This window comes from Eptesicus fuscus, chromosome 2 (assembly GCF_027574615.1).
Source record: "Eptesicus fuscus isolate TK198812 chromosome 2, DD_ASM_mEF_20220401, whole genome shotgun sequence".
NCBI classification, from domain to species: Eukaryota; Metazoa; Chordata; class Mammalia; order Chiroptera; family Vespertilionidae; genus Eptesicus; species Eptesicus fuscus.
In genome coordinates this window covers 44,975,967-44,994,862 of record NC_072474.1, presented here as the reverse complement: position 1 = coordinate 44,994,862, position 18,896 = coordinate 44,975,967, and the positions used below count along the sequence as shown (strand labels likewise).

Sequence of the window (18,896 nt, the reverse complement as noted above, 5' to 3'; positions counted from 1 at the left end):
AACAAATAATGCTTGTGTCAAATCCCATGTCTAATTATGTTTGATGATCTTTTTCCTTGGCACATATTAGTTTGATGAAAGAGACCAAGACTAAGCTCAAATTTGAAAAATAATCCCAGGATTAACAGACATGTTGAGAACTGACAAAAAAATCATGCCCATCTTATCAGCTGGGACACTGGTTGACTAGAGCTGCAAACTATAAGCAGATTTATTTCTAAACTGTCAGGTGTCTCCACATCTTAAACTCAGACTTCTGTCTGTAAGCCTCTTCTCTAATCTTCAGTGACATTTCTCCTGACTCTCCTCCCTCAAATAATCTACACATTATTAAATTTTGTCTATACTGTTATTTTAAGATAAGAAACAAATTTTAAAACTTCACACATTGGAACTAAACAGTATCTACTGAGGACTATGAAAAACCTGGCAAGGCCTCCCTGGTAAGCGTGTAACACACCGAGGCGCTCGCAATGGACATGTTTGCCATACGTGTGCGGCTACTTGTGTAATTAATGCACCTCTGGAAATGCAAGAACGTTGAGACTTTGATGTGCTTGTGTATTCATTGGCTCCTTTTTAAGAGATGTGAAATACATCTTCACAGATTTTTTAATATTGAGGTTGAAATTTCTTATCAGATGAGAAATATAAACGTCAGTTTTGCCAAAGGTTAATATTCATCTCATATTGCCCATACTTAATGCATATATATGAAGCTTTATATTCCAGACTTAACATGTAGCTTTGATACACTAATTAAGCTGTTGAAAATGTATGTTTTGGATTGATGGTTATTTTCCTTTTAAATTTTAGCTTTAATATTACATTTTAAAAGTTTTTATTTCATAAGTAATGCCCTATAAAAAAAACACTTTGCTTACTATCAGAGTGGGACTTAAACACCATACTAATTTGATGTATTAATTAAGAAACAAAAGTCAAGCTAAATAAAGGGAATTTGATAGATACAGAAGATAGAGATTGAAACCAACATTTTAGAGCAGCCCTATCTATAGGGACATTTAATAGACAATGCTGAGGCCCATCATCCTGCACATATCTTGAAATAAATGTAAAATTGACAAATTATGTCCCATTTTGGTAGAAAGAATCTAAAACAATTTTGGAGAATAGTGCCATCTATTCAGTAGGCATTGTCAAATATATCATCTTTATTTAACATTCCCCACATCAAGAACAAATTAATTCCTAACAGCCGAATTACTGATAGGGGCAGCGCCTGTCAGTGGGGGTGCCAGAGACATATATAGTAATTTCCTAAGGAGGATGCTGGAACACCTGGCCTTTAGGAGATGCAGTCCTTACAAATAATGAGTCTCAAGAATTCACCTCCCCCAATAATTTGCATATATCAATAAACAAAACTCATTTGATGATGGCAGAGTATTTTATGTATTTTTAATATTAGAACATGAAGTCAGTTTTTTATAGAAAAAAATGTATTGCCTTATAGTACGGCCACTATACAGATCTATAAATTGACTCTTTTATCTCCTTGAAAAAAAGCTGACAAGAGAATTAAAGGATGTGTGTTTTTTCTCTCTTAGAGCGGTAAAAGACACACCACCAACAAAATCAATAAACCAAAAAATAAAAGCAAAAAACAAAAGCCCTCTTCACAAATTTTGAGCATCATCTACAGCTTTATGTGGGGAGAGATACAGCCTCCATTCTTGAGTGATTCAGAGAGAGTCAAATGGTCCTGAGCTAAATTACAACCCTAAATGCATATTGGTGAAATGAGATGCTGATCCATTTGCACACTAATGTGCTATTTTTAAGTCATGCATCATAGCATCTTCAAAGAGGCCTGTCATAATTATGATGGATTAGACTGCAGAGTCAGTCCTAGATGCAGTAATTGTTTCACAGATGCTGCCGATGTGACTTGACTTCATAATAAATTACTGTCAGAGAGGTAGGAGAAGGAGCAAAATCAAATACCAAAGGAAAACTGCTGTGGCTAAAACCTGTTTTAGTCTTAGGAAACTTAAATGTTACCTACTAGTCAAAAGGCCAGTATTTTCCACTTAGATAAACATGCTTCATAAATGAATTCCTCTGACATAGGGGATGAAGGTTGACATACTTGGCATTTTTAAAGTTCCCAATTCCTTCCTCAATCTCTCTCATAGATTATGAAAAATTATTCTGGAGCATTAGCTGAAATCATTGAGTGGTCATACTATATTATTGCATAAATGCTATTTATATTATACTAGAGGCCCGATGCATGAAATTTGTGCAAAGGGCTCGGCCCTCACGGCCCTGGCTTCGTCTGGGAGGTCGTCCGGCTGTCCAGTCTAATTAGCATATTATGCTTTTTATTATTATAGATTTCCTGGTTATAATTTGACCTTTGGAATTTCCAAAATTATTGGTGGTATTTATAACTAATAGAACTACTACTCTTTTTGGTTTCTTAGAAGGCCAAACTTTAAGGGGAATATTAGACTAGAATAAAAGGATAAACATAAATGATATGACTAGTAGGCTCTAAATTATAACATTTGAAATTGTGATTTAAATAACATGTCATTGTGGTAAATAATTTCTAAAACTGCTTCTTTAGGCTTTAAAAAAAATGCCGAAGCTGGTTTTAGAACTTAAGTGTTATATTTTTTTCACTCTTAAAGTCTCTTTCCTTTTTGGCAAATCTATGAAGAAACCTCATGCTGTACCATGTAATCAGAACCCCTGAGCATATGTGTGTGTGTGTGTGTGTGTGTGTGTGTGTACAATTTAAATAATAAACTACTTACTACATTTTAATTAGCAAAGATAACTATTAGAGTAAAGCAGGTAAACACATGCCACAGTTTTTCTAGGTTAAGAGTTCAGTAAGTAGCCTTGGCCAGTGTGGTTCAGTTGGCTGGTGTCATTCTGTGCATGGGAGGGTTTTGGTTTCACATCCATGTTTCTCTCTCCCTGTCCTTTCCCCCCCTCTCTCAAAATCAGTAAAAATACTGGGGATCAAGCCTACAATCCAGGCAAGTGCCCTGACTGGGAATTGAACTGTGACCTCCTGTTTCAAAGGTAGATGCTCAACCACTGAGCCATACCAGCAGATTCAACTACTTCTTGACGAATAAACTGTGACTGTGTACTTCACACAGATGAACTAATGTGAGCTCCAATTCTCTCAATGACATTATCAACAGACTTATAAATTGTCCTCAAATATTTCATTAATTTAAAATTAATTTTAAAAAATCTTTATTGTTGCAAGTATTACATATGTCCCCTTTTTTCTCTCCCATTGACCCCTTATAATCTGCCCCTGCCCTTCGCCCAAAGCCTTCACCACCCTATTGTCTGTGTCCATGGCCTATGCATATATGTACAAAAAGTTCTTTGGTGGATTTCTTCCCACCCACCCACCCCGCCTTCCCTCTGAGATTCTACAGTCTATTCCATGCTTCTATGTCTCTGGATCTATTTGGTTCAACAGTTTATTTTGTTCATTAGATTCCACATATGAATGAGATCATGTGATACTTGTCTTTCTCTGTCTGGCTTGTTTTGCTTAGCATAATACTCTCCAGGTCCCTTCATGCTATCTCAAAGTGTAAGAGATCCTTCTTTTTTACTGCTGCACAGTATCCCATGGTATAAACGTACCATAGCTTTATTATCCACTCATCTACTGATGGGCACTTGAGCTGATTTTCTGATTTTAGCTATTGTACATTGTGCTGCTGTGAACATAGGGATGCATATGTTATTTATTTATTTCATTTTTTATTAAATTTATTGGGGTGATATTGGTTAATAAGATTATGCATATATTATTTCTGATTGGTGTTTCGGGTTTCTCAGGATATATCCCTAGGAGTGGGAGCACTGGGTCAAATGGCAGTTTCATATTTAATATTTTGAGGAAACCCCATACTGTTTTCCATAGTGGCTGCACCAGTCTGCATTCCCTCCAGCAGTGACCTAGGCTTCCCTTTGTTGATTTGTTGATGGTAGCCATTCTGAAGGTGATACCCCATAGTCGTTTTAATTTGGTGATCAGTGACTTTGAGAATTTTTTCATACACATTTTGGCCTTTGTATGTCCATTTTCGAGAAGTGCCTATTTAGGTCCTTTGCCAATTTTTTAATTGGATGGTTTGTCTTCCTTTTGTAAAGTTGTGTGAGTTCCCTATAAATTTTGGAGATTAACCCCTTATCAGATGTATCATTGCCAAATATGTTCTCCTATAAAGTGGGCTCTCTTTTCATTTTGTTGATTATTTCTTTTGCTGTGCAGAAGCTTTCTATTTTGATGTAGTCCCATTTGTTTATTTTGCCCTTAGTTTCCTTTGCCCTAGGACCGTGGTCAGCAAACTGCAGCTCGCGAGCCGGCTCTTTGGCCCCTTGAGTGTGGCTCTTCCACAAAATACCATGGCCTGGGAGAGTCTATTTTGAAGACGTGGCATTAGAAGTTTAAGTTTAAAAAATTTGGCTCTCAAAAGAAATTTCAATCATTGTACTGTTGATATTTGGCTCTGTTGACTAATGAGTTTGCCAACCACTGCCCTAGGAGATGTATCTGCAAACATATTGCTACAAGAGATGTCTGAGATTTTGCTGCCTATGGTTTTGTATAGGATTTTTATGGTTTCATGTCTTACATTTAAGTCTGTTATCCATTTTGACTTTATTCTTGTGTTTGATGTAAGTTGGTGATCTAGTCTCATTTTTTGCATGTACCTGTCCAATTTTCCCAAAACCATTTATTGAAAAGACTGTCTTGACTCCATTGTATGTACTTGCCTCCTATGTAAAATATTAATTGAGCATAATGGCTTGGGTTGATTTCTGGGGTCTCTGTTCCATTGATCTATATGTCTGTCCTTGTGCCAGTACCAGGCAATTTTGAGAATAGTGGCTTTGTAGTATAAATTGATATCTGGTATTGTGATCCCTTCAACTTTGTTCTTCTTTCTCAAGATTGCTGCAGCTATTTGAGATCGTTTTTGGTTCCATATAAATTTTTGGAGTATTTGTTCTAGATCAAATATGCCATTGGTAATTTAATAGGGATTGCATTGAATCTGTAGAGTGCTTTGGGTAGTGTGGACATTTTAGTGATATTAATTCTACCAATCCATGTACATGGTATATTCTTCCACTTGTTTATATCTTCCTCTATCTTTTTTTTTCAACATCCTGTAGTTTTTTGAGTAAAGTCTTTTACCTCCTTGCTTAAGTTTATTCCTAAGTATCTTACATTTTTGTTGCAATGGTAAATGGGATTGTTTCTTTAGTTCCTCTTTCTGAGAATTCATTATTGGTGCATAAAAATGCCATCAATTTCTGAGTGTAATTTTGTATCCTGCTACATTGCTGAATTTGTTTATTAAATCTAGTAGTTTTTTTGGTGGAGTCTTTAGGGTTTTCTATGGACAATATCATGTCATCTGTGAATAATGAGAATTTTACTTCCTCCTTTCCAATGCAGATGCCTTTTATGTTTTCTTCTTGTCTAATTGCTGTGGCTAGTACTTCCAGTACTATTTTGAATAAGTGTGGTGAAAGTGGACATCCTTGTCTTGTTCCATTCTTAGGGGAAATGGTTTTAGTTTTGTCCATGAGTATGATGTTGGCTGTAGTTTGTCATATATGGCTTTTATTATGTTGAGTTATGATCCCTCTATTCCCACTTTGTTGAGAGTTTTTTATCAAAAATGGGTGTTGGATTTTATCAAATGCTTTTTCTAGGTCTATTGATATGATCATGTGATTTTTGTCTTCCAGTTTCTTTATGTGATGTATCACGTTTATTGGTTTGCGAATATTGTACCAGCCTTGCATTCCTGGAATAAATCCCACTTGGTCATGGTGTATGAACTTTTTAATATATTGCTGGACCCAACTTGCTAATATTTTGTTGAGGATTTTAGCATTGGATACTGGCCTATAATTCTCTGTGTAGCATCTTTATCTGACTTTGGAATTAGGATAATGCCAGCCTTATAAAAAAAAAAAAACAAAAACCCTTGGAAGTGTTCTTTCCTCTTGAATTTTTGGAACAGTTTGGAATAGTTAGTTCTTCTTTGAATATTTGGTAAAACTCCCCATGAAGCCGTCCAGACCAGGGCTTTTGTTTGCTGGGAGTTTTTTTATTACTGCTTCAATTCCCTCAATTGTTATTGGCCTATTCAGGTTTTCTGATTCTTCCTGATTCAGTTTTGGAAGATTGTATTTTTCTAAGAATTTGTCCATTTCATCCACATTGTCCAGCTTGTTGGCATATAGTTGCTCATAATATTTTCTTACAATACTTTGTATTTCTGTGATGTCAGTTGTTACTTCACCACATTTGTTTTCTGATTTTAATTACTTGGTTCCTCTCTCTTTGTTTCTTGGTGAGTCTGGCTAAAAGTTTATCAATCTTATTTATCTTTTCAAAGAACCAGCTCTTGGTTTCAGTTATCTTTTGTATTGTTTTTTAGTCTCTATGTCATTTATTTCTGATTTAATCTTTATTATTTCCTTCCTTCTATTTACTCTGGTCTTTTCTTATTGTTCTCTTTCTAATTCTTTAAGTTGTAGGGTTAAATAGTTTATTATTAATTTTTCTTATTTTTTGAGGTAGGCCTGTAGTACTATGAACTTCCCTCTCAGGACTGCTTTTGCTGTGTCCAATATATTTTGGGTTGTTGTGTGTTCATTTTTATTTTTTTCCTGGAATATTTTTGTTTCTTTCTTGATCTCATTATTGATAATCCATTCATTGTTTAATAACATGCTATTTAGCCTGCATGTGTTTGAGTGTTTCTGAGTATTTTTATTTTAGTTGATTTCTAATTTCATTCCACTGTGATCTGAGAAGTTGCTTGATATGTTTTCTCAAGTTTCTTGAACTTGTAAGAGACTTGTTTTGTGTCCTAACATATGATCTTTGAGAATGGTCCATGTGCACTTGAGAAGAATGTATATTCTGCAGCTTTGGGGTGAAATGTTCTACAAATGTCAATTAAATCCATCTGATCCAGTGTGTCATTTAGAGTCACTGTTCCTTGTTAATTTTGTCTGGAAGATCTAACCAGTTAGCAGGCTGTTGAAGTCCCCTACTGTGACTGTATTGCTGTCTATCTCTCCCTTAAAGACCTCCAGAAGTTTTTTTAAAATATATTTAGGTGCTCCTATATTGGGTGTGTATATGTTTACCAGGCTTATATTCTCTTGTTGGCTCGATCCTTTTAATATTATGTAGTGACCTTTATTCTCTCTTGTGATGGCCTTCATTTTGAAGTCTATTTTGTCAGATATGAGTATTATTATCCCAGCTTTCTTTTTGTTTCTATTTGCATGGAAATTTTTTTCCATCCCTTCACTCTCATCCTGTGTGAGTCGTTTGTCTGAGGTGGGTCTCTTGTATACAGCATATATTTGGGTTATGTTTTCATATCCATTCAGCTACCCTATGTCTTTTGATTAGAGCATTTAATCCATTTGTATTTAAGGTTATTAAGGTACTTATTTAGTGCCATTTTAATTCCTTGTACCTATGTTTCTCTCACTACATTTCTTCTTCTCATTACAACAGTTCCTTTAGCATTTCTTTCAGTGCTGGTTTGGTGGTGATAAACTTCTTTAGCCTTTTTTTTTTTTTTTTGTCTTGGTCTCTGAGAAGCAAAAGCAATGTCACACAAAAATATCTCTATAGCAAAAATTTACATTCATTAGGAAAACACCTGTTTAACTTTAGAAAAAGTTTTCTTTTCTCCCCCCTAAATTTGTAAAAATAACCTATCAATTCTATTTTCACTGATTAGCAGGTAGATATCTATAACAATTGGAATTTTTTGTCTTATACATAAATTATTCAATATATAAGCTTGAAAAATACTTTGTATAAATAACTAATAATTACAGCATGAAAACTTTTCTAATATTTCTACAATGTGCAAAATGAACAGGTCTCATTTCTCTTTTTTATTAAAAATAATGCTTGTCAATGTCAGCATGAAAGCAATAGGTCATTTAAAGAGTGCTGTGGGTTAGTATTTTTAAATGGCTATTGAGTTTAAAACTCCGTATTAAAATACATTTCATTGCCCAGCTGCTGTGGCTCAGTTGATTGTCATTTCATGCACCAACAGGTTGCCAGGTGGATTTCTGATCAGGGCATATGCCCGGGTTGCAGGCTCCATCCCAATAGGGGCTGTGCAGAAGGCAGCCAACTCATCGATGCTTCTATCTCCCTCTTCCTCTCTCTCTCTTAAAAAAAAAAATCATTGAAAATCACCTTTATTTCTTCTTAGGAGGCAGTATGCTCATAAAAGATTTGCAAACTCCATCTGTTGTAATTCTGCCTTTGACATTTTAAAGAATGTCCAAATTAATGTGGAATGGATCATAATAGAGAATAAAAATGCTTAAAATATTTTATATCTAGAAAATCAAATAGGACAATCTACATCATATACAGAGCATGCAAGTATCATATAGAACATAACATAAATGTGTACCTACCTATAAATACCTTTTGGCTGGTGAATTGATTTTGCATTTGTCAAAAGAAGACATTTTTTATTGTACTATTTGGAAAGCTAATTGATCTAGTTTGGGCTTATTTTTATACTCTTTAATTTTCAAAAACTAGTAGAACCTCGATTTTTGAGAATCCTCTCACATCAAATTAAAAAAAAATCAATTGTTATGATTCTAGAACCTAGAATTTTTTCTTAAGGTTATCAATGATTAAGCGTATTAGTCTAGCTTTGAGCTGTCCAAATTGCAGCATAAATAACATGTGGAATTTAAAATTTTTCAGTACACTAAAATAAGTAAAAAGAAACTAGTGAAATTAATGATATTTTACTTAATATATCCAAAATAATATACTGTATTTCAACATGTAATCAATAGTTTTTATTTTTATTAAATTTATTGGGGGTGACATTGGTTTATAGGATCATATAGGTTTCAAGAGTGGATTCTTATGTTACAAGATTTATATATTTTACTGTGTGCCCACCACCCAAAGTCAAATGATAGTTTTAAAAATTGAGTTATTTTATTTTTTTGACCACACTAAGGGCTTTAAAATGCAGTGTGCATTTACACTATAGCGCATCTCAATTTGGACTAACCACATTTCATTTGCTCAATAGCAATATGTGACTAGTGGCTATGCATTTATAGGCCATCTCTTAATTATTTACAAGCAAAGAGATCTCTTAGAAATGAAGACATCCCTTGGCTCTGTTTTTTCTTTTCTTTTGTCCCGTAGGAATTATGTAATTTTATTTATTAATTAACTAGAGGCCCCGTGCAGGAAATTCGTATACTCGTAGGGTCCCTAGCAGCTGCCAGCTGCCAGCCGGGGCCTCCCTCCCTTACCCCGGCCCGCCCCACCCCCTGGTCGAACTCCCAGATGACCTCCCTGTCAAGGGGACAATTTGTATACTATGCTTTTATTATATAGGATATACATGATTAAAAGTTATAGAAACAGCAAACAGTTCAAAGCAATCTTCCTCCCAGTGTTTTTCTTCTAGCCTCCCTAGTCCTTTTCCTGGAGGCAAAATATTATTACCAGTTTATTGTATATTCTCCCAGAGCTGACTTTATTTTTTTTTAATTTACAGTTGTGGCACACTTTTTTTAAAAACATATTTTATTGATTTTTTACAGAGAGGAAGGGAGAGGGATAGAGAGTTAGAAACATTGATGAGAGAGAAACATTGATCAGCTGCCTCCTGCACACTGGGGATGTGCCCACAACAAGGTACATGCCCTTGACCAGAATCGAACCTGGGACCCTTCAGTCCGCAGGCTGATGCTCTAGCCACTGAGACAAACCAGTCAGGGCTAGGTGTGGCATTCTTATACATACTGTTCTGCAGCTTGCTTTATTTCATTAAATTAGTTGGAGATATTTTAATCTGAAAATATAGATTGTTTCCTTTTGCTATTGAAAAAGATTGTGCATACATCATTTAACATATATATGAGCATACTTGCTAGGTAAGTTTCTGAAACTAAAGGGTCAAAAAAAGTTCCAATGATATTCTGTAGATGTTGCTAAATTGTCTTCCATTGTATTAGTATCAATTTTGACTCCCAAGAACCATGCAAGAGAGTGTCTGTTTCACTAAATGTTAGTCAACATAGTGTATTATCAAACTTTTCCAACTTCAAAAAAAAATGGAATCTTGTTTGCATTTTTAATTTGTACTTATTTTTATTAGTGATACTGCATATTTTCTAAATATTTAAGAGCCATTTGCATTTCATTTTCAGTGAACTGTCCACGTCCTTTGCTCATTTTTCTATTGGATGGTTGGGGTTTTTGTCATTTTCTATGAGTTTTATATATTAAGAAAAGTTTTATGTGACTTTTAACTTTGCTTATGGGCTTATTTTTGCATGCATAAAATTTTTTAAAAAATATATCTTATTGATTTTTTTACAGAGAGGGATAGAGAGTTAGAAACATTGATCAGCTGCCTCCTGCACACCCCCTACTGGGGATGTGCCTGCAACCAAGGTACATGCCCTTGCTGGAATCGAACCTGGGACACTTCGTCCGCAGGCCAAACCAGTCAGGGCTGCATGCATAAATTTTACTGTACTTTCTAGTATGTTATGCCTTTGAGATTTTGGGTCACAAATAACTTAGTCATTAGATAATTTTTAGACAGTTTTCTTAGACTGCTTTTAATTTAGCGGGGTTCATATTCATATTTTAAATCCATCTAGAATTCATTTTCATATAGGATATAAGGGATAGATTAAACTTTATAATTTTTTTCAGAAAACATTCTGCTAGAATTTTTATTTAGAGTACATTAAATGAATACATTGATTTGACAGTATAAAAGACCATATAGCTTTCTACTTGTTTTAAACTTTTATTCCAATAGATTTTCCACGTTTCTTTTGAAGTATACTTCTGATGTTTTATATATTTTCTTCTATTACTGTATTTTATTCCAGTAACATTTCTGACTGGTTGTTGCTGTTATATATCAAGGCTATTGTTTTTTTTTCTTCAGCTACTTTATTGAATTCTGATCAATTCTAACAGTTTTTTCAGTTGATTCTCTTGGTAGACCAGTGTACAATCTTATTATCTGCAAATAATGATAACCTTAGTGTTGCTTCCCAGTGTTAATATCTTATTTCTTCTTCTGTATCATTTGTCTCAGTTAGTAAGCAATGTAAAAATCCAGTGGGCTTTTTAATAGCCCAGAGGCAAAGTAATCTTGATTTTTTTAAAAAAAAACTTACATTCTTAAAATATATGTAATGAGGAAAACTGTGGAAAAATAAGGTATAACTATATCACGAACGGGGCAGCATTTACTTTATCTAATGGATTATTAATGTATTTCAGTGCCCATTTCTTCCTGTTCTTTCTATCATTTGGACTTTGAAATCTCCATCAGTATTGGTCTAAAAATGTTTAAATGAATGAATGAAGAAATAATCATAAGATGGGCACATTTATATCAATCTAGTGAAACTGATTGAATGCTTACTTTATACTAAGCACAAACATGAACAGAGTAGAGTCTTCTTAAGGAGTTTACAGTCCAGTAAGAGAGTAAAATACAATTGAGTATGATATGTTTACTGTAGACCTTATGAAACACAATGGAAACAGTATAGAGTTGGGAATGTTTAATCCTCTTGGAAAACTGGAGGAGGAATCCTAGGGGATATGATATCTGAGAAAGTTTTAGAGGAATGCAGAAGAGTCTCTGGGCAAATTCGGGGACTAAGAAGACATGCTGGGCAGACAACAGTATCATAATATTTGTAAGTTGCTGTTATAGTTGGACTATAAACTGTGAGAGGAAGTAGAAGGAGAGAAAAATAGAGACCTGCATATGAAAACCCATTTATATTAGGCAGGAATTCTCAATAGAAGTGGGCAGCCAGGGCTGTAGAAGAAAACATAGATTCACCTAGAAAGGGCATTTTATAAACTACACTTTTCATCCCTGTCTGATCCGCTGGGATGTAAACACTAAAGGCAGTCTGCCTTATCTTTCAGGTGTGTTTGAGTAAAAGAGTTTGAGAACTACTAATGCAAGTAGTATAAAGCCAGTAACCTGTATTAAGGAGGACATGACATCAGATTGCATTTTAGGACCTTCTCTTTGATAACAATTTGAAGGAGCCTTGGGGACTGGCGAGGACAGGCTGGGCTAGGAGAGAAACCCTTTAAAAAACTACTGCAATGGATAATGAACCAAGAAAACGTAAAGCTGGCTACCAAATGTCAGTGAAGAAAATTCAAGGAATAAAGAAAATAGAATTGATAGCTTAGCAAGTGATTTACTATGTAAGGCGCTTGAGAAGACTGAAAGGAGGTAGTCTTTCTCCACTGTTCTTAGCATTTTGACACAAAGAATTATTTGGGAAAGAAGTGGATAATATTTACTAATGTAGTATGACCTTCCCACATGAGCTGGTGATTTTGATCATCTTCATTTTCTATGACCATAACTATGGCAATGGCAATTGCTGGGAAGACAAGAGTAATCATTTTTAAAAAATACATTTTATGATTTCAGAGAAGAAGGGAGAGGGAGAGAGAGATAGAAACATCAATGATGAGAGAGAATCCTTGATTGGCTGCCTCATGCATGCCCCCTACCAGGGATCAAGACTGCAACCTGGGCAACCCAGGCATGTGCCCTGACCAGGAATTGAACCCCGACCTTCTGGTTTATAAGTCAATGCTCAATCACTGAGCCACGCTGGCCAGGCAAGAGTAATCATTTTTTGATCAGCTACTGGCCTTCCATGAAAATGAGTATCACAATTTACTATGTCTAAGAATTTCAATACTATTAACAACGTGCTAATTCTCTAAGATGCATTATTCAAGTTGGATATGTATTAATGCACTTTCATTTTTGTCTCCGTGCTCTTTAGAATTCACTCCGAGGGCAGCCTTGTGGATGGCCCCGAAGCAAGCCTGATGGAACAGGATAGAACCAACCATGTGGAGGGCAACAGACTAAGTCCATTCTTGACACCATCTCCTTCTCCCATCTGCCAGACAGAACCTCTGGCTATAAAGCTCCAGAATGGAAGCCCATTACCAGAGAGACCTTATCCAGAAGTGAATGGAGACACCAAGTGGCAATCTTTCAAAAGTCATTATGGAATACCCCATATGAAGGGCAGCCAGAAGAGTCGTGTAAGCCCGGACTTTATACAAGAAGGCAGAGGGTATTCCAAGTGTTTGCAGAATGGAGGGATAAAACGCACAGTTAGTGAACCTTCTCTCTCTGGGCTCCATCAGAACAAGAAGTTGAAACAAGACCAAAAGGCCAATGGAGAAGGAAAGGACTTCGGGGAAAGCCAAGAAAGAAATCCAGGCAAAGGCAGCAGTCAACCAAATGTCTCCGATATGAATGACAAGAGAGAATCTGTGAGCTCTGTGGCCCCAGAAAATGCAGTTAAAGATATCACCAGTTTTTCAACACACAACTCCAGTGGGTCTGAAAATGCAGAGCATCAGATTCTGAATGAGCAGGAGGGCAAAGATGCGAACTACCATGACAAGAACATTGTATTACTTCTTAAAAACAAGTCAGTGCTAATGCCTAATGGTGCTACAGTTTCTGCCTCTTCCATGGAAAACACACATGGTGAACTCCTGGAAAAAACACTGTCTCAATATTACCCGGATTGTGTTTCCATTGCGGTGCAGAAAACCACATCTCACATACATGCCATTAACAGTCCGGCTACTAATGAGTTGTCCTGTGAGATCACTCACCCATTGCATACCTCAGGGCAGACCAATTTCCCACAGACCTCGAACTCTGAGCTGCCTCCAGAGCCAGCTGCAGTTATGACTGAGGCCTGTGACGCTAATAATGTCAGTAAACCAGCTGCAATGCTAGGTACCTGTTCCTTTCAGAAACCAGAACAACAAAAACCAGTTTTTGAGATATGCCCATCTCCTGCAGAAAACGGTAACATCCAAGGAACCACAAAGCTAGTAGCTGGTGAAGAATTCTGTCCAGGTTCCAGCAGCAATTTGCAGGCTCCTGGTGGCAGCTCTGAACGGTGTTTCAAGCAAAATGAAATGAATGGTGCTTACTTCAAGCAAACCTCAGTGTTCTCTAAGGATTCCTTTTCTGCCACTATCACACCACCACCATCAAAATTGCTTTTGTCTCCCCCTCTTCCTCTTCCAGAGGTTCCTCAGCTTCCTTCAGAAGGAAAAAGCACTCTGAGTGATGGTGTTTTGGAAGAACACCATCACTACCCCAACCAAAGTAATACAGCTCTTTTAAGGGAAGTGAAAATAGAGGGTGAACTGGAGGCACCACCATCCCAGAGTCCTAATCCACATACACATGCATCCAACCCCTCTCTGACACTTCCAGAAAGGCTTCAGAATAATTGTGTTAACAAGAATGACATACGGACTCCAGGGACAATGACTGTTCCATTGTGTCCTGAGAAAGCAAGACAAATACCAGAACATCCCAAGCATAACCCACCCATTCTTGGTAGCAGTGGAGTTCCACAGGACCACTGCCAGCCGCTGATGGGGCACAAAGAACAGGAGGTTCTGAAGGGTCAAGATAAGCGACAAACACTCGATCTTGTGCTCCCAACACAGCCCCATCTGAAACCAGGATGGATCGAATTGAAGGCCCCTCAGTTTCATCAAGCAGAATCCCATCTAAAATATAAAGCACCACAGCGGTCAGTGCTTCAGTATCAGTCCAACTCCTCCAGTCAAATGACCTCCAAACAATACACTGGAAATTCCAACATGCCTGGGGGGCTCCCAGGGCAAGCTTGCACCCAGAAAATGATGCAGCCAGAGCAGAGGCCACAAAGGTACCAACTTGAGATGAATCATGGGCAGTCTCAAGGTACAGTGGACCAGCATCTCCAGTTCCAGAAACCCTCACTCCAGGTGCACTTCTCCAAGACAGACCCTTCCCCTGAAGCTCACATGCAGTCAGTGTGCACCCCTAGGTTTCATTTTCAACAAAGACCAGACTCCGAAAGTAAGAAACTCACGCCCTCACCATTGAAGCAGCACTTGAATCAACAGGCTTCAGAGACTGAGCCATTCTCAAACTCACATCTTTTGCAGTGTAAGTCTCATAATCAGGCAGCACAAACACAGACCCCCCAGAATTCACATCTCCCTCAAAACCAGCAGCAACAGCAAAAATTACACATGGAGAATAAAGAACAAATGCCTCATACTTTTTCTCATCCCCAAGGCAACAGTGGTCAGCAAAGAGAAGGATCATTCTTTAGCCAGATTAAAGTGGAGGAATGCTTTCATGGTGAAAATCAGTATTCAAAATCAAGTGAGTTTCAGACTCATAATACCCAAATGGGATTGGAGCACATACAGAACATGAACAGCAGAAATTCCCCTTACGGTCATATCTTGAAGTCAAATGCAAGCAAAGTACAGATTTCTTGTTCAAACAACATTCACCCAGCTTCAAAGAATACAGAACAGACTTTACACCCTGAACATTTTTCTGGAAACAAGACCCAAAACTTGCATCACATGCAATATTTTCCAAATAATGTGACTACAAAGCAAGGTGGTCTTCACAGGTGCTTTCAAGAACAAGGACAGAAGCCTCAGCAGGCTTCCGTCCTCCAGGGATATAAAAGTAAAAACCAAGATTTGTCTGGCCAACAAGCTGCACAACTCGCTCAGCAAAGGTACCTGATGCACAACCAAGCAAACGCTTTCGCTGTGCCTGAACAAGGAGGAGGTCACATTCAGACCCCGCCCCAGAAGGACATTCAAAAGCACGCTGCTCTGAGATGGCACCTCTTACAGAAGCAAGAGCAGCAGCAAAACCAGCAAGCCCAAACTGAGTCTTGCCACAATCAGGCACACAGGCCAATTAAGGTTGAACCTGGATCCAAGCCCCATGCCTGTATGCACCCCAAGTCAGCACAGCCAGAAAACAAAATGTGGAAAAAGATAACTAAGCAAGAGATTCCACCCCTCAGCTGTGATAATGTGCAGCAGAGGAGCATTCTTGAGACCATGGAGCAACACCTGAAGCAGTTTCAGGTCAAATCATTATTTGACCATAAGGCTCTTACTCTCAAATCACAGAAGCAAGTAAAAGTTGAAATGTCAGGGCCAGTCACAGTTTTATCTAGACATACCACTGCTGCAGAACTCGATAGCCACACCCCAGCTTTAGAGCAGCAGGCAACTCCTTCAGAAAAGACACCAACCAAAAGAACAGCTGGTTCTGTTCTCAATAATTTTTTAGAGTCACCTTCCAAATTACTAGATACGCCTATAAAAAATTTATTGGATACACCTGTCAAGACTCAATATGATTTCCCATCATGCAGATGTGTAGGTAAGTGCCAAAAATGTTCTGAGACACATGGTGTTTATCCAGAATTAGCAAATTCATCTTTAGATATGGGATTTTCTTTCTTGCTTGCTTTCTTTTTGTCTGGCAGCAATTTTTAAAGGCTCATAAAAATCTGAAGCTTACATTTCTTGTCTTTGAATTACAAATGCTTGTGCTGTGCAAGAAAGAACTTCACTTACATTCAGTTTTTTTCAAAATATTGACACAATTGTGCATGTTCATTTTTCTCTGTATTCAAACCCTTTAAAATATAAAGCTATCTGCTATAGATTAATCAATCTTATTTGCCTTTATAAATAATTTTCTGGAGAGACAGCTAGGCAGTAAAAACATCTATTAAAATGAGAAAAATAACTGTCATATGCAAACTAGTGTAGAAGCTTTTAAAATTTTTTAATTCGGGGTTGAAGGTATTAGTTTTACAAGGCTAATTTCTATAAGGGAGAAATTATCTTCAGTCTTGGTGAGTTGGGGGAAATTGTAATGCTTGAAGTTCTGAATATTCATGAAGTTGCCCTTTCTCCATTTATATACTTGAAATATTGTGTGATTTATATTCATTTTGATTCTATTTTCTCTTTAAAGTTTTACCTTTTTTATAAATATATATAATTTCCTATTTTTGAAACCAACACCTTTTTGTTAAAATTCAAGACACGTGACAGGTCTGTTGGAATAAGGAAACATTTTGCTGATGGATGCAGATTTCATACATATATGTGGAGATCCTAATCATAGCTATTTAGCGTGGGTACAGTAGAAGACATTTGAAAAAAACATGTCAAACGAATGTGGCTAGTGGTCCACCCACCCTATGTTATTCCTCTTACGATGGGACACACTGCATCTCATAGGCAATGGAGGGAGGATGCCTACTGTCCCTTCGTGTGTGGTCAGGATTCGGTTGCCTCACTGGGCTAAGTGCCGCACACGTCATAGATAATATTGGGTAAGTTATAACCACCTTCACTCCCTTCTCCCATCATCCCAACCCTTTTCTCCCCCACATTCCATCTCTGACAGGAGCCTCTGCCTTTTACCTGACCCACTCTCCAGTATTTTTTCACTTCAAACATTGTTCTAAAGTATGTACAAACATGGGTCTGGCGTCAGTGTTTTTAATTTCAAAACAGAGTGATTAAATGTTGTAGGAGACAAGAGGAGAAGAAGGTATCTTGACAATAAACTGAGCAATCTCCTAGGGGCGAGATAAGATAGGAAATTATATTCTAATCTTTCAACATCCAAGTAGCAGGCAGAATTCCAGTTAGCTGAAAAAAAATTTTTTTTTTAGTTTACAAAACTAATTGTAGTTGATATTACGTATAATATATTATAATTTCCACACTTTTTCTTGTTTGGTTCCATGCATGTGGTATAAAATAATTTCTTAGCCCATATCTGAGATATAATTTAATGTATTTTTATCCAACAGCCAACATATGCATATACTTAATTATTTCACACATTTTCTAATAAATGACTCCCTCAATTTACTCATTCGGAAAAAAAATAAATGTGTAAAGTCACATTTAGGGCCCTTAATGTGCAGTTGGGGGATAAGCTTTGTGGATGTAGCCTTTATATTTAGTATAATTGAGGTCTAAAATAATAATCTTCTATTATCTCAACAGAGCAAATTATTGAAAAAGATGAAGGTCCTTTTTATACCCATCTAGGAGCAGGTCCTAATGTGGCAGCTATTAGAGAAATCATGGAAGAAAGGTAATTAACGCAAAGGCACAGGGCAGAGTAACGTTTATCCTTTTGTATATGTCAGACTTTTTCCAGCTTACACACATACAAAGCAGTAAACAATTGTAAATTGAGTAATTATTAGTAGGCTTAGCTGTTCCAGGGTTGCCAATCCTACACACTGTGCTATTCACCAGAGAGTCACAATATTTGACAGGACCAAGAGTCTGCGAGCTGGCACAGGCTGCCCACTTTGACATGGGTGCCAGAAAACCCAGGCAGGAGCAAGAATCATCCTGCCTGCCAGGCACAAGGGTGCTGGCACAAGCTGCAGAGAGAGGCCCCACTGTGGCTCTCCCACTGGGCGATAAAGTGTCAAAGAGGAAGAGGGGGGACGTGTGGTTTAAGAAAGGAACCCGCTGAGTTAAATTCACCTAGAATTGTAAAGGCGTAGTCCTCTCTAAGGAAGTTGTCCCCAGTCTGAGCAAAGGGCAAGTGTGATATACTGAACAGAAATAGAGACATTCTATTTATAGTTGCATTTTCTTTTTTGCTGTCAGTCACAGGTATGCAAGTACTTACCTGCATCTACCGTTACTCCTGCATGTAGAAGACTCTTAAGAGCGAGATACTCAATGCAGAGAGACATTCATATAGGTGTCCACAGCTCTTGAGCTGTTACTATGCTAGGATGCCTTTTCTCTAAGAGGTAGGCAGTGTTATCATTGAAATACATTAGGAGACATTCTGGGCAGCAAGGACATATTTTGCATCATTCTTGCCCCATTTCCAAATTAGCATGTAGAAATGTACTAATCATCT

At 37.2% G+C, this 18,896-nt stretch overlaps 1 protein-coding gene across 1 annotated transcript in view; it reads left to right on the top strand.

The window, feature by feature from the left end:
- The window catches only part of TET2 (tet methylcytosine dioxygenase 2), a 133,819-nt gene that overhangs the window by 68,845 nt on the left and 46,078 nt on the right, over positions 1–18,896 (top strand). The window contains 2 exon segments of the mRNA XM_054726882.1: positions 12,913–16,361; positions 18,014–18,104. Of these exon segments, the coding sequence (XP_054582857.1) occupies positions 12,959–16,361; positions 18,014–18,104 (3,494 nt within the window). The 5' untranslated portion in view covers positions 12,913–12,958.